The 12,768-nt window shown below is 54.0% G+C and overlaps 1 protein-coding gene across 1 annotated transcript in view; it reads left to right on the top strand.

Annotated features, from left to right (window-relative positions):
- LOC140680874 (uncharacterized) overlaps nt 1-12,768 on the top strand; it is a 989,054-nt gene that overhangs the window by 613,666 nt on the left and 362,620 nt on the right. Inside the window, 1 exon segment of the mRNA XM_072919755.1 lies at nt 10,930-11,180. Within this exon segment, the coding sequence (XP_072775856.1) occupies nt 10,930-11,180 (251 nt within the window).

Genomic DNA, 12,768 nt, shown 5'->3' with positions numbered 1-12,768 from the left:
CCCACTTCCCCCCCTCCTTGTTGTCACTCTGCCTAGCAGGAATGGGGGAGAACTTACAGATAGCTGTGGCTGAGGGGACCTTGGGGGTGTATTTCGCTGTCCCCTTCGCTCTCTTTCTCTCTCTCTCTCCCTTTCTATCTCTTTCTCTTTCTTTTTCTCTCTTCACATTTCAGCAGCCACATTCCAATATCAGTCCACTTTCTAACATTAATTCTACATCCTGGAGAGGTGAGTCTGCCAATCACCTCTCCCCCCTTTTTCAACTTCCTTACAAAGTAAATTACTTTTGTTATGCGTGTTCTGCAGGCCTGTAATTCACGGCACCCTCCACCAAGGCTACCAGCCACTCACAGCTGACAGTGCACAAATAAAGACTTGGTTTGCTATCACAATTTTTCCATTCACAAGCTTGAAAAGGTTGCAGGAGCAAAGTAAACAACAACTTACTTCCAAAGTGACCCTGCCTGCACCAAAACAAATTTAAGGCAATGCTAGTTAGTGCAATGCAATTTGCAAGGAAGCCAAGGTTTGATTTGGGAAGGCCATCTGAGGACACAGAGCATGAGTTTTACAAATCTGTATTTTGAAGAGGGAATGGACAAAATATGAATAGAGTTGAGGGCAGGGGGAGGACAGCAAGTGAGGAATTTTTCTCTGCAATACTCTCTTTTGACTGCCAGGAAACACTCTCTAAAGAGGTTCCTACGGTACAAACAATAACTGGGTGGGAAGAGGCGCTCCTGAATTCAAGCCTTAATGTCATAATAGGAAACTGCCCCTGAGCACTGCAGTGCTGGAGCACCCTGCCTGCAAACTCACCAGAGGCAAGCCACTGCTGCCACACTGCAGGGCTGCCTGCAGCACAGAGGGAATCATGGCCAAGCCCTCCCTGCAGGCCTGGGTAAACCACACAGGGAGCCCAAAACTTCCTCACAGCTCTCTAACTCATTCAAGAAATAAACCTACAGCAAGCAGAGATCCCCCCACCATCTTTTTAATGTGTATGTGTCACACACCCACAGTGATGCTGAAAGTAAAAAAAATTAACAGCTTACATTAGAAGATACTGAAACCTTTTCTTCACCTCGCTTTGTAGGTTCCCTTTTCTATATGCAGCCACCTCCAAGTCTGGGGAAAAAATGAGCCCTATTTTTCAGAAGTCTCATGCATGAACAACTCTAGCTGCTGTTCCAGGTACACTGCAAGTAGTTAGCACTTCCAGAAAAAATAACAAACAAACAAACCAAAAAAACTAAGAAAGCAAACCACATTTGGGTACATGAAAAAGGACTGGCTGGAAGAAAAAATGTTTCTCATTGACCTACCAAGCAGCTGGTGTTACCTTTAGTTTAACTTTACACACTGAGAACCACTTGAGTGAACAGCCTGCATCAACTCAAAATAAATTAATGGCAGGTTTTGCTATGTCACAGCTGTAAACTAGTTTCTCAGTCCTAGAGTACAGTAAGTTATGTATTTCAAGATAAAAATCACAATGCAAATCGGAAGAAATTTCATACTGCATGAGGTGTGCACACAATTGATCTACCTCCAAAAGTCAGTTTATGACTTTTCTCAACCAGGATTGCAGTAGCTGCTATAGCTTGAACACACACTGGCCAGCCTTGATTTACTGGATCTAACATCTTTGATAAATAAGCCACGGGTCTCTTTACTCCTCCCCACTCCTGAAACAAAACCCTATGAGCTACCCCCTTTTCTTCATTTCCGTACAGATGAAAGGGTTTTGCTAGTGAAGGTAAGCTTAAAGTTGATACTGGGGCAAGTTTTAACTTCAGTTTTCTTAGTTTTTCACCATCTTCTTTGCTCCATTTTATATCATCTCCTCTGTCAGTTTATTCACACAAAAATTTTACTGCCTGTGTGCATCCTTCAATCTACAATCTACAATATCCCAATAATCCGAGTATTTTTCTGATTTCCCCCTTTGAAGAGGGAGGGGGAAGGGATAGAATTCCTGTGATTCAGTCTGGGTTGAGCTTCTGACTACCCTTACTAATCACATTAGGTGCCTCCTGGATTGCCCCCCGAAAGAGCCCATCTCTGCCCGGAGCCACGCTTTTTCATTTGTAAATTAGGTCTTTCTTTCTCTATCATCTGTGGTTTCTGCAGCCCCGGCTGCTGCTTCTGGTCTTTTAAAACTTAAAGAATCTTTTTGTACAAGCACAACTGACTTGATGCATATTTTACATAAGCACGAAGTATTCCATAACATATATTACAATGGGGCTGCAGAGATTTCCCCTGCAGGTCCATGGGGATGCAGAGATCCCCCTGCAGCCCCTGGAGGAGCCAGGCTGGAGCTCGGGGATGCCTGAGAGGAGCTGTGACCCCGTGGGCAGAGGGGCCCCGCTGGAGCAGCCTGGCCTGGCAGGGCCGAGCCCGTGGCACAGTGACCCACGCTGCAGCACTTGGAGGGGGCTGTGCCCCAGGGGATGGACTCGGCTCGGAGAAGTTCCTGGAGAAGTCTCGGCTGGGAGAGAGCGCAGGGTGCAGCAGGGAACGACTCCTGTCCCTGAGCAGAGGGAGAAGCCGCGGGGGATGAGCTGAGCACGGCCCCATTCCCTGTCTCCTGCCCTGCCGGGGGAGGAGGTGCAGCTGGGAGCAGGGAGGCGTGGGGAAAGCTGCATTTAAGGCTCTGCACTGACTTCTCCTCATCCTGCTCTGAGTCTTTGCAGTTTTCTGCCAGAAATCTCTCCCCTCCCCCGCTCGCCCACAGGGCTTTGGGCAGGTTTCCCTTTTTGGGGGAAATGAAAGCGAAGCAGCGATGCACTAATGAGGGGCAGGAGAAGGGAGGCTCCCGGGCTTCCCGCAGAGCCGGAGGCACGGAAGGCGCAGGGCCGGGAAAGCCGTGGCGGGAGGTGCGGAGAAGTTTGTTTGTGTGGGCAGCTCAATCCCGCCTCGGGCCCGGGCCCGTCCCGGGGCTGTTCCTCATCTCCGGCTTTGCCCTCACGCAGCGCGGGGGGCCCTGAGAGCGCGGGGCGAGTCTGGGCCGTGCGCAGAGCCCGCCCCCAGCTCGCTGCCATTGGCCGCTGGTGCCGTCAGTCGCGGTTGCGGCGCGCTGATTGGTGGGAGCGGGGCGCAGCACGGCCCCGGCGGCGGGCTGAGGGCGGCCGTGGTTGGGCAGCGGCGCCATTGGCGCCGGGAGCGTCTGTGCGGGCCCGGGAGCGGCGGCAGCGGCCGGAGCGCGGTGAGGCGGCGTCGGCGGAGCTCGGAGGCGGCCCCGGCGCAGGTGAGAGCCGCGCTGGGTTCTGCGGGGGCTCGGGGCTGGCTGCGGGCGGAGGGGGCGGCAGGGGGCTGCGGCGGGTCGGTGGTGCCGTGTCCGGCCCGTGCTGGCCCCGGGCTGAGGGTGCGGCGGGAGCGGCTGCCCGCGGTCTCCTTCCCGCCGGGGCCTGGGCAGGAGCCGCTGCCGGAGCAGCGCTGGCTCGGCCCGGCTGCTGTGGGTAGGACAGAGGGGGCTGCCCCGCGGCCGGGAGCGTGCGGGGAAATTCCCGTCGCCGGAGGTTTCTGTGGCCGGAGGAGAGCGAGGAGTCCTGTAAAAGTGACTTTATTGCTGAGCAGGGGGAGAGGCCGTGGGGCATTTGCCGTGCGCTCTCTGCCATGGTTGTAGTCCGCAGCCTCCTTTTTATCCTCATTTTCCCGTCCGCATCTCCCTCTGCCTTTGCCCACGGGCTGAGGTCCTTGGAAGGTTCAGACTTCCCGATGCGCCTGCTGCCTCTCCTCGTTAATATGCACCCTCCTTTTGTATAACAGCCGATATTCATGGCTCTGTTAAGCCTTTGTTCTCCTGGAAGTTCGGGAATGTAGCGGGACTTTGAGAAATTGTGTGGCTCAATTTGTGAAATTTATTGGAACTGATGGTTTCCCCCGTTACTTCCTTATCTGCAGGTCCCTGGCCCTATCACCACGTAGATTCACTCCTTGACTCTGTTTTGTTCTTCCCGGGTCCTCTTTGGTTTTGGGATTATTCTCGGTGCCCTCATTCCCTGTCCTTTTGTAGCCCTTTGTGGATCAGGAGGCCTGGCTGCCACCTGCATCCCCTGGCTCAGCTGCTGGATGAGCTGCACTGCCAAGGTGTGGAGCATGGTAAAAAGATGAGAGTTGCTGCAGCACAAAAGAGGGGAAGCAGCATTCGTTTAACCCCTGGTGTGCCGGGGAGCCACGAAAGTGTGTCCCATTCCCATCCTTTCCATGTTTGGACCAATACATAAACTGTTCACCTATTTCCTTTTTTATATTTCTCAGGACTTTACCTTTGTCGTCTCTTTGCCAACAGCAGTTTGAATCATTTAGTTCTCCACAAACTCCTCCTTTTTCTGCTCACAGAAAATCTGGTCCCATCCCCTGGTGAAATGTTGTGTTCCTCATTTCAGTGGATTGGTCGGCAGGAAGGTCAGGAGCTGGAGCTGTCTGGTTGGTTTTTTTCGAGGACAGTTTTTAATCTAATGATGCCATTGAAATGACAAATGGGTTCTCTGTCTCCTGATGTGAATTGGTTTGGGTTCCCAGGGGCTGGTCCATGGTGTTGTAGGATTTGTTCTGGTGGCCCTTCATCTTTTCCCCATTTCTGGGTGCTCCCTCAAGCTGGGGCTGCATGAATGACTGCATTTTTCTAAATACATCATCAAATACTTGAATTCCAACTAATTTCCCTGAACTTGTTCTAGCAAAAGCCCCAGTGCTCTGATACACCCTGTACAGCACAGACAGGGGCAGCAGATGTTGGAGTGGGCAGGAGGATGATCCCCCCCGTATTTTAGTGAAGTTTTCACAACATTCTCCATTTGCTGTTTCCCTTTGCAGCCTCAGCCATTTCTGTTTCAGAGTCAGATCCTCACCATGGGCTCTGCCTTCAGCTGTGCAGATTCCATCTGTGCAAGCAGGCAGAGCTTGGGGTGAGGGGCAGAGGGAATCAGCCAATTCCTGCCCCAGGCAAGAAGAGCCAGGTACATTGTCCCCACTCTGCCCCATCAGTGTTAATTTGCATTTCTAAAGCTCCTCTCCTGGGTGCCTGGAATGCAGCTTCTCTTCCAGAGCAGCTTCAGCAGCCTCACATGTGCCCCCCTAAAACCTGCTGCTTTTTTTTTTCCCTTCAAATCCTCTGTTTAATGTTTATGAGTTAAAAGGGCACCTTTAAATCTCTTCTAGTTTTGCAAAATGCAGCCTAAAGGTGAATGTCAAAAAACCCTGACCAAAATTTTGGCATCGCTAAAAGCGAAACAAAAACACACAAAAAAGTTCCAAGGCCATTAATTTTTTTCTCGTTCTTCTCAGAGTAAAAACCCATTCTCACATCCCTGACCAAACCTAACCAGCGACATAGAAGTAGGATTATTTTAAAAAATATTCTCATGCTATATACTTTGCACTGAAGCTGCAGGAGAACGAAAAACTCCACCAATATGTTTAGTGTTAGAGTAAAGGCATTTCTTGATTCTGGCCAGGATGTGCAACAGAAATCATTCCATCTCCACATAGCCCGGGTGTGCAGAGAAAATCGTTCCATGACACATGGGTTTTACTCGATTTTTCCCTAACTTAATACAGTCTAAAACAATCTAAATCCACTGGTTTAATGTTCTGTAGTTTCAAGTTGTGCAGATTTCTTTGCTTCAGCTGTTAATGAGGTGGGAAGTGCTGGATTTCCTTCTCAGCCTTTTGCAGTCCAGGTGCCTTCAGCCCTGGCAGTGTTTGGGGTAGGTGTTGGTTGCTGTTTGCTGCTGGGGTTGATGTTTTGCTGCTGGGTGTTATCTTTGTGGGTATCTTTTGGGCCATTCCCAGTGTGTTGAGATGTTAAACTCATCTCCATTGAGTGGTGTAACATCCCTTAACAAAACCTTTAACATTTCTTTCCCCAGGGCCAAGGCAAAGCAAGCCTGAGTAGAGAAATCAAAAGTTAACAATGTTAAAGTCTATGAGCTGGTGTATTTTCCATCAATGCCATGGCAGGCAGGGCAGTGTGTGAGTGTAAGTGAGAGCCAGAGTGGAATTGTGCCGTGCTCTTGCCCAGCAGCTGTGGCAGGGCAGGCCCAGAGAGCGCTGAAGCTGCAGCAGTGGCAGCAAGGGCTGTCCCCGGTGCTGGAGCTGCCAAAGGAGGGTGGCCAGGCCGAGGATTTCAGCAGAGGATGTGTGGGCAGGCCCAGGGCCTTGCCCCGCTGTGGAGCCCTGGCTGCTGCTGCGCTGCCTTCAGTGCAGCTCAGTGGGGGCCTCCCATCCTCCTGCTGTAGGCGGGAAGTGCAAATCTCCGGGGCTGCAGAGACCTGGAGCCGAGGCTGAGGGGTCCCCCCGTGCTCAGCTGTGCTGGCGGCTGTTTCTGGCCTCGGGGCCACTTGGCACGGGCCACGCCACTTGGCCACCAGTGGTGCTGCTCTGCACTCCTTAGGCAGGAGCCGATGTCCTGCTGGGATGTTGGCAACAGCAAAGTGCCAAGGCAGGCTCTGTGCCAGCCCAGCTTCCTGGGGGAGAGATTGCACCAGAGACAGGATTCTGGCCACAGACTGCTTTAACTGTGCATCCCTTATCTCCACCCTGCACTAGGTGGAGAATTCCCAGGATAAGGAATTCCCGAGATCAATTCCAAGGGGAAATGATTGAATATCTGCCCTGGGTCTGGCTCTTCTTCTTGCCCAAGCCAATAGCAAAAGCCGTACCCATGGCATCTTGGTTTCTATCCCCAGCTTCCAAAGGTGTTTCTTTCTTTCCTCATTAATTCTTTGTACCCAGCATGAGCTCTGGGGGTGCCAGGGGTTCTGGAGGTCCCATTGTATTCCTAAAGCTGCCATAACCGCCTAGAGGATCTTTCCTGTAAAATGAGCTCTGCTGTCTGAGTGTATGATTTTCACAATCCCTTTTATATGAATTATTTCTTTCAGTGGCTGCTGAGCAATCAGAATTGCTTTTGCCCCCCTGTTAGGTGAGATGGTGTCACCAGAAGATATTGAAGCCTTCCTGCCCAGGGCATGTCAGTGCCAGGCTCTTACAAGCACACACAGCTGTGCCGGTTGAGCTGACCATGGGGGGTAACCTGGGCTTTGTCTGATTCCCTTTCCTCAATAACAGCGTGTCTTGGAACTCTTTTCCCTTCTGCTGCCCTTGAAGAGCCATCCACAAAGACATTTTCTGCCTCAGGCCAGGCAATGTCTCCTGCATCTCCCCCAGGCTGGGTCTGGAGCTGTGTCACTTGAATGCAGTGCTGGGTTTCTTCCCAGCCCCTCTGGGGGCTGTTCAAACAGGAGGCTGGGTTAAACCCTTCCCCTGTCCTCAGTTCTGAATCCTCCTGTGCCACTGAACAAGTTTCACACTGTAATAACCGAGCACTGCTCATCCATTGCGAGGCTCTTTTGGTTATCAAAGCTTGAACTTGATGGCAGACTGGAACAGTTGGAGATCCTGTTGTCATCAGGTTTTGGGCCTCGGTTCCCGTTGAAGCTGTGGCTGCACAATTCTGCAGACAATGAGGCCACTGTGGCCACTGGGTGAAATATTTTGGCCCAAGAATTCCTTTGGCATGGCCCTGTTGAACATTCCCCTACAATTCCAATTTCTTATCTGAGTCTGGAAGAGCCACAGCTGAGGCATCATTATTTTGGGTTGTTCATTTTCTCAGGTTTTGCTCTCTTTCTCCTGTCCATACCACAGCATGGAGGCTGTCTGGGGTTAAAAAGTCCAGACATTTGACACAAAGGTACAGCAGCAATAGCCTCTGTATCACCTTTTACAATATTACAATGCCACCATCAAATTCCTTCCTAGATAATTACAATCACAGTAGGAAGAGAAAAAAATTATTTTAGTTCAAACTAACCTCCCACAGCTCCTAATTGAACAAATGACACCAGCTCAGCTTTCCCAGTTATTCCCTTAATAATGAAAACACTCCATTATAATGTTCCCCCCTTAGGTGTAAGATTGAGAGTGGATGGAGAGGCCCCTGTGTCCATCAGGAGAGGCCTCCTCTGGATGCAGACCCAGCCTGGATGTTCTCCAGGGCTGCAGTGTGGTGGGTCCCCGGTGGGATGGGAGCTCAGAGAGCCCTGACAATCCATGTCCATGCAGGGGTGGACTCGCTCCTCCTGAGGGTGCTGCTGTCTGTGCTTGCAGTGTCCTTGTGGGCTGCAGCTGGAGCCCTGACTCCTTCCCAGGGGCTGTTTGGGTGGGCTCTGCCCTGGCCAGGAGGGCAATGCCTCTGCCAGGTGCTTGTGGCCGAGGCCGTCCCCTGGGTGCTGGGGCCCCCTTGGGCCCTGGGGTTGGTCCCTCAGGGGCTGTGGGAACTCTGCCATGGCCTTTGCCTTCAGCTTGGCCTTTTGCTCATCCCTCCTTGCCTTCAGCTGCTGTGCCTTTGTGCCCAAGTGCTGCAGGGCCTTCTTGTGCCACTCCTGCAGCCGCGGTCACTGCCTGTGGGTGCTCATCCTCTGAGAGCTGCTGAGCTTTCTGCAAAATCTTTCCTTTCTGCAGGGACCCAAGCCAAATCCTTAACAGAAAATCCTGATCCTTCCATGTGCACTCTGCAATTCCCAGATGTTGCTTTGTTTTGCTCCTTGTGCTCAGGGTCCCCTGCACAGCCCGGATGGCAGAGCCGGTGCCTGTCCTGCCGCAGTGTCCAAAGGCGGCCCCCCCGGCGGGCAGGGCCGGCAGCTCCCCGGGGCCGGGCAGCGGCCGGGGCGTCCCGCAGCCTCCTGGGGGCCGGGGGCCACTGCCGGCCCTGCCCGGGGCTGGTGGGCTCAGGCAGCGCCCGGCGCTGAGCCCCGGCTGCCCCACAGCCCCGGCCCGGCCCCGCAGCTCCCCACAGGCCCCCAGCCCTGCTCCCGGTCCCGCAACTCTGCGCCCGCTGCTGCTGCTGCCCACCACAGAGAAACCCCTGACATCCTGACCTCCTGCTTTTCCTCTCCTGGAAACTGGGAATTCCAAGTATCAGCTGGCAAATTGTCAGGATAAGACCCTGCTGAAAAACATCCCAACCTGAGTATTTTTCTGTTCCTCCTTTTTGCCATCATCCTTTTTCTTACCACATAGATTCCTCCTGCTGCTTCTTGCCTGAACCATATTGCTGCACACTCCCCTTCACCCAATTCCTTCCCAGCACACCAACACCATCCATCCCCTGTTGTCCAAATCCCTTCTCCCCTTCCCTTATTGCCCCCCCTGGGTGTCCATGTCATTAATTACCTCTGGGGGAATGTGCAAACTACCTCAGCATTCTCCCAAGGGACCCTTCAGAGACATTTTGGGATCATCATCCCTTTGGCCAGGACCCCTCTGTGGCTTTCCCTTTTCTCCCCTCCATGGGTGCCCTGCCATGTTCACTCCCCGGAGATCCCAGGGCACTCACTGATGAGATTTTCAGTGCTCTCTCCCTGCTGACTCTTCACAGACCCCCCTGATGTGTCACTCGTCTGTCTCCTGGTCACTCCTGGGTCCCCAATCAATCCCCGGTGCCACCGCCAGCCAAGGGAGCCGATCACCCAAAGTTGGTGAGGCACCTTCAGCTGCACTCCCTGCCCCAGGGTGTGCGGGAAAATTGACATCACCAGAGGATTCTGTCCACAAAGCAGACAGAGGAGTCCTGTGAAATTAATTTCATTTCTAAAAATGGGAGAGGCCATGGGACATTCCCCATGGGATCTCTCCAATTGCTGGAGGACACAGCCTCCTTTTCATCCTAATTCTCCTGGCCACATCTCCCTCTGCTTTCCCCATTGGCTGAAGCACTTGAGAGCTGCAGACTTCCCAATCCACCTACTACATACTCCCTTAATATGCTTCCTGCTATATAGCAAATGATATTCATGGCTCTGTTAAGTCTTTGTTGTTCTTCTGGAAGTTCATGAATAGAGCAGGGCCTTGGCTGAGCAGCAGTCTGTGTCATCAATTAATAACATTTTCTGAAACTGATTCCTTCTCCTGTCACTCCCTTGTTTACAGCTCCCTGGCCCTCTGAGCCTTCCCCAGCTGGACTCCCCCCCTCGGCCCCATCGCCCCCGCGAGGGGAATTTGGGGAGGTGGGAGTGGGGCAGCGCCAAGGCCGGGCCCCCCCGCGCTGTCCTGGCGGGAGCGGCTGCAGTGGGGACCGAGTGCGGGCGGGAGCGGCCGAGAGCCCAGCGCTGCCCCAGCCCGACCTGCCCCAGCTCCATCGCTGCCCCTCGGCTGGGATGCTGTGGGTCTGGGGGGAAGAGGGAGCCGGCAGTGGGTGCTGGGCCTGGGGGCAGGAGGAGAAGGGAAGGAGAAGCAGGCTTGAGGAACAGAATGGTCAAACGATGCAGGTGGCAGGAGAGGGTGGGATTGTGCAGGGGAAGGAGGAATAGCAGGAGGAAGAAGAGTGTGAGGAAGAGTAGAGACACAGGAGGAGGAGGAGGAGCAGAAAGAGGAAGCAGCAGAAGGTTCCATCCCTCCCTGTGTCTGCAGCCTCCCCCCAGCCCCAGGGCAGCAGGTGACTGTGGAGGGGGATCCAGGATTTTCACGGGGTGAATCTTGGTGTTTCTGAGCTTTCTTGGGCTAAATGTTGGTGCTTTAGTTTTATGTGGCAGCTGAATATTTATGTTTTGGAGGAGGTTTTTGCTGACTTGTGATGTTTGGGGAGTTTTTGATCCGTATCTTGAACTTTGTGGGATTTTTGGGCTAAATCTTGGTGTTTTGGAGGTTCTTACAGACACAAGATTCCCAATGACTTCCTGAGATGAACTGGAGCAAGGAGGAACCTCCAGTCCAAGGTGCTCTCCTCCTTTTTTTTTTTCCCCAAACCAGGATTTTTCATTCCCTGGGTGTGGCTGGATGGAGGAGGAGGAAAAGCCCCGGAGATGCTGCAGGAGGAGGAGCTGCAAACCCAGCCCAGGGAGCTGCGGGGAGGAAAGAGCCCCCCTGAGCCAGGAAGGTGGGCAGAGATCCAGCCGGAGCTCGGAGCTGGTGGAGAAGGCTCATGGCAGGGAGAAGCCCCACAAGTGCTTGGAATGTGGGAAGGGTTTCAGTCGGAGCGACCACCTGATCCGGCACCAGAGGATCCACACTGGGGAGAGGCCCTACGAGTGTGGGGAGTGTGGGAAGAGCTTTGGGCAGAGCTCAGACCTGAGAAGACACCAGCGCTTCCACACAGGGGAGAGGCCCTATGAGTGTTCCCAGTGTGGGAAGAGGTTTCACACCAGCTCCGATCTCCTCGTACATGAGCGGAGTCACACAGAGGAGAGGCCCTTCCGCTGCCCCGACTGCCGGAAGGGCTTCAAGCTAAACTCCCACCTCACCGTGCACCGGCGCATCCACACCGGGGAGAGGCCCTACGAATGTGGGAAGTGTGGGAAGGGTTTCAGACACAAGTCTGGCCTGATGGCACACCTGGTGATCCACACTGGGGAATGGCCCTAGGAGTGTTGGAATGTGGGAAGTGCTTTGGACGGAGCTCACACCTGAGAACACATCAGTGCATCCACACAGGGGAGAGGCCCTAGGAGTGTGGGGAGTGTGGGAAGAGCTTCTCACAGAGCTCAGCCTTGACCCAGCACCAACGGAGGCACCACTAAGGGAAGCCCTGTGAGTGCCTGGAGTGAGGGAAGAGCTTGGAGTGAGGGAAGAGAGTGAGGGAAGAGCTTGGAGTGAGGGAAGAGAGTGAGGGAAGAGCTTGGAGTGAGGGAAGAGCTTGGAGTGAGGGAAGAGAGTGAGGGAAGAGCTTGGTGCGCTGCTCCAGCTCCATCCCCCATGGGAGGATCCGGGCTGGATGATCCCCAGTGACCCCCGTTGGGCAGAGCCCTGCTGATCCGTTGTCCTGGTGATCCATGCTGGGTGTGGGGAAGGTGTTGGCTTCTTCTCCTTGTGCTGCTGTGATTTGGGTGGGTTCCCATGGATGGGGGATGGGAGGTGAGTGGGGGGCGCACTGCGGGGGGCTCATGGCTCGGGGGGTCCCAGCGCTTTGGGGAAGTCAGGGAAGGGGGGAAACAGTGAATGGGGGGGGTCCCAGTAAATTGGGGGGGTCACTGATGATAACAGGGGGTCCTGGGAGACAACCGGGGGGAAAGGACCAAACCCTAAGGGACTCCCCTGGTGCTGGTTAACCCCCCGTGCCCCCCCAGCCCTTGGGGTCCCCCACAGTCCCTGCACTGTTCCTGGGGGTCCTGCGGCACTGGGGGGGTCAAAGCAGAGGGGATGGAACCTCCGTCAGGGATGGGGGCACAAAGGGGGTCCGGGCCCAGTGCTCGGCGGGGTCGGTGCACGAGGGGGCCCGGTCCCTGTCCCGGTGCACGGGGGTGGCGCTGCCTGGGGGGGTCCCGGTGCTTGTGGGGTTCCCAGGGTTCGATGGGGGTCCGGTCCCTATCCCAGTGCTTGGTGAGGGGGGGGCAGTGCCCGGGGGGCTCCCACTGCTCGGTAATTGGGGGGTGTCAGAATCCAGGACATCCCTCTGGCTGCCCTGGATGGCTTGAGACCCTGGCAGGGGCCTCGGAGACCTTGGCATGGTGTCAAGAACACCGGTGGCTGTGGTTTTAGCCCCTGTAGAAAATTGCCAACTTTGTATGGGGAATTACAAGGCACAAGGGTTTGAGTAGAGCGGTAGGTGAATTAACACAGGGTGGAAAAGTAGAATTTTAACATTTTAAAATACGGGGTTCAATGGGACAAGGTGGAGGGATCTGGGTGTGTCCTGACCTTCTTCTCCTTCTTTTTGCCCTCCATGTCTTGCTGTGATGGTGACACTTTTCTGTTGGTTGAAGGTAGAGACACACTGTCCAACATAAATGATAGATATTGGCACGTTATTGTAAACACAGT

This window comes from Taeniopygia guttata, chromosome 30, assembly GCF_048771995.1.
Source record: "Taeniopygia guttata chromosome 30, bTaeGut7.mat, whole genome shotgun sequence".
In the NCBI taxonomy this organism is placed as follows: domain Eukaryota; kingdom Metazoa; phylum Chordata; class Aves; order Passeriformes; family Estrildidae; genus Taeniopygia; species Taeniopygia guttata.
This window is presented reverse-complemented; position numbering and strand designations above follow the sequence as displayed.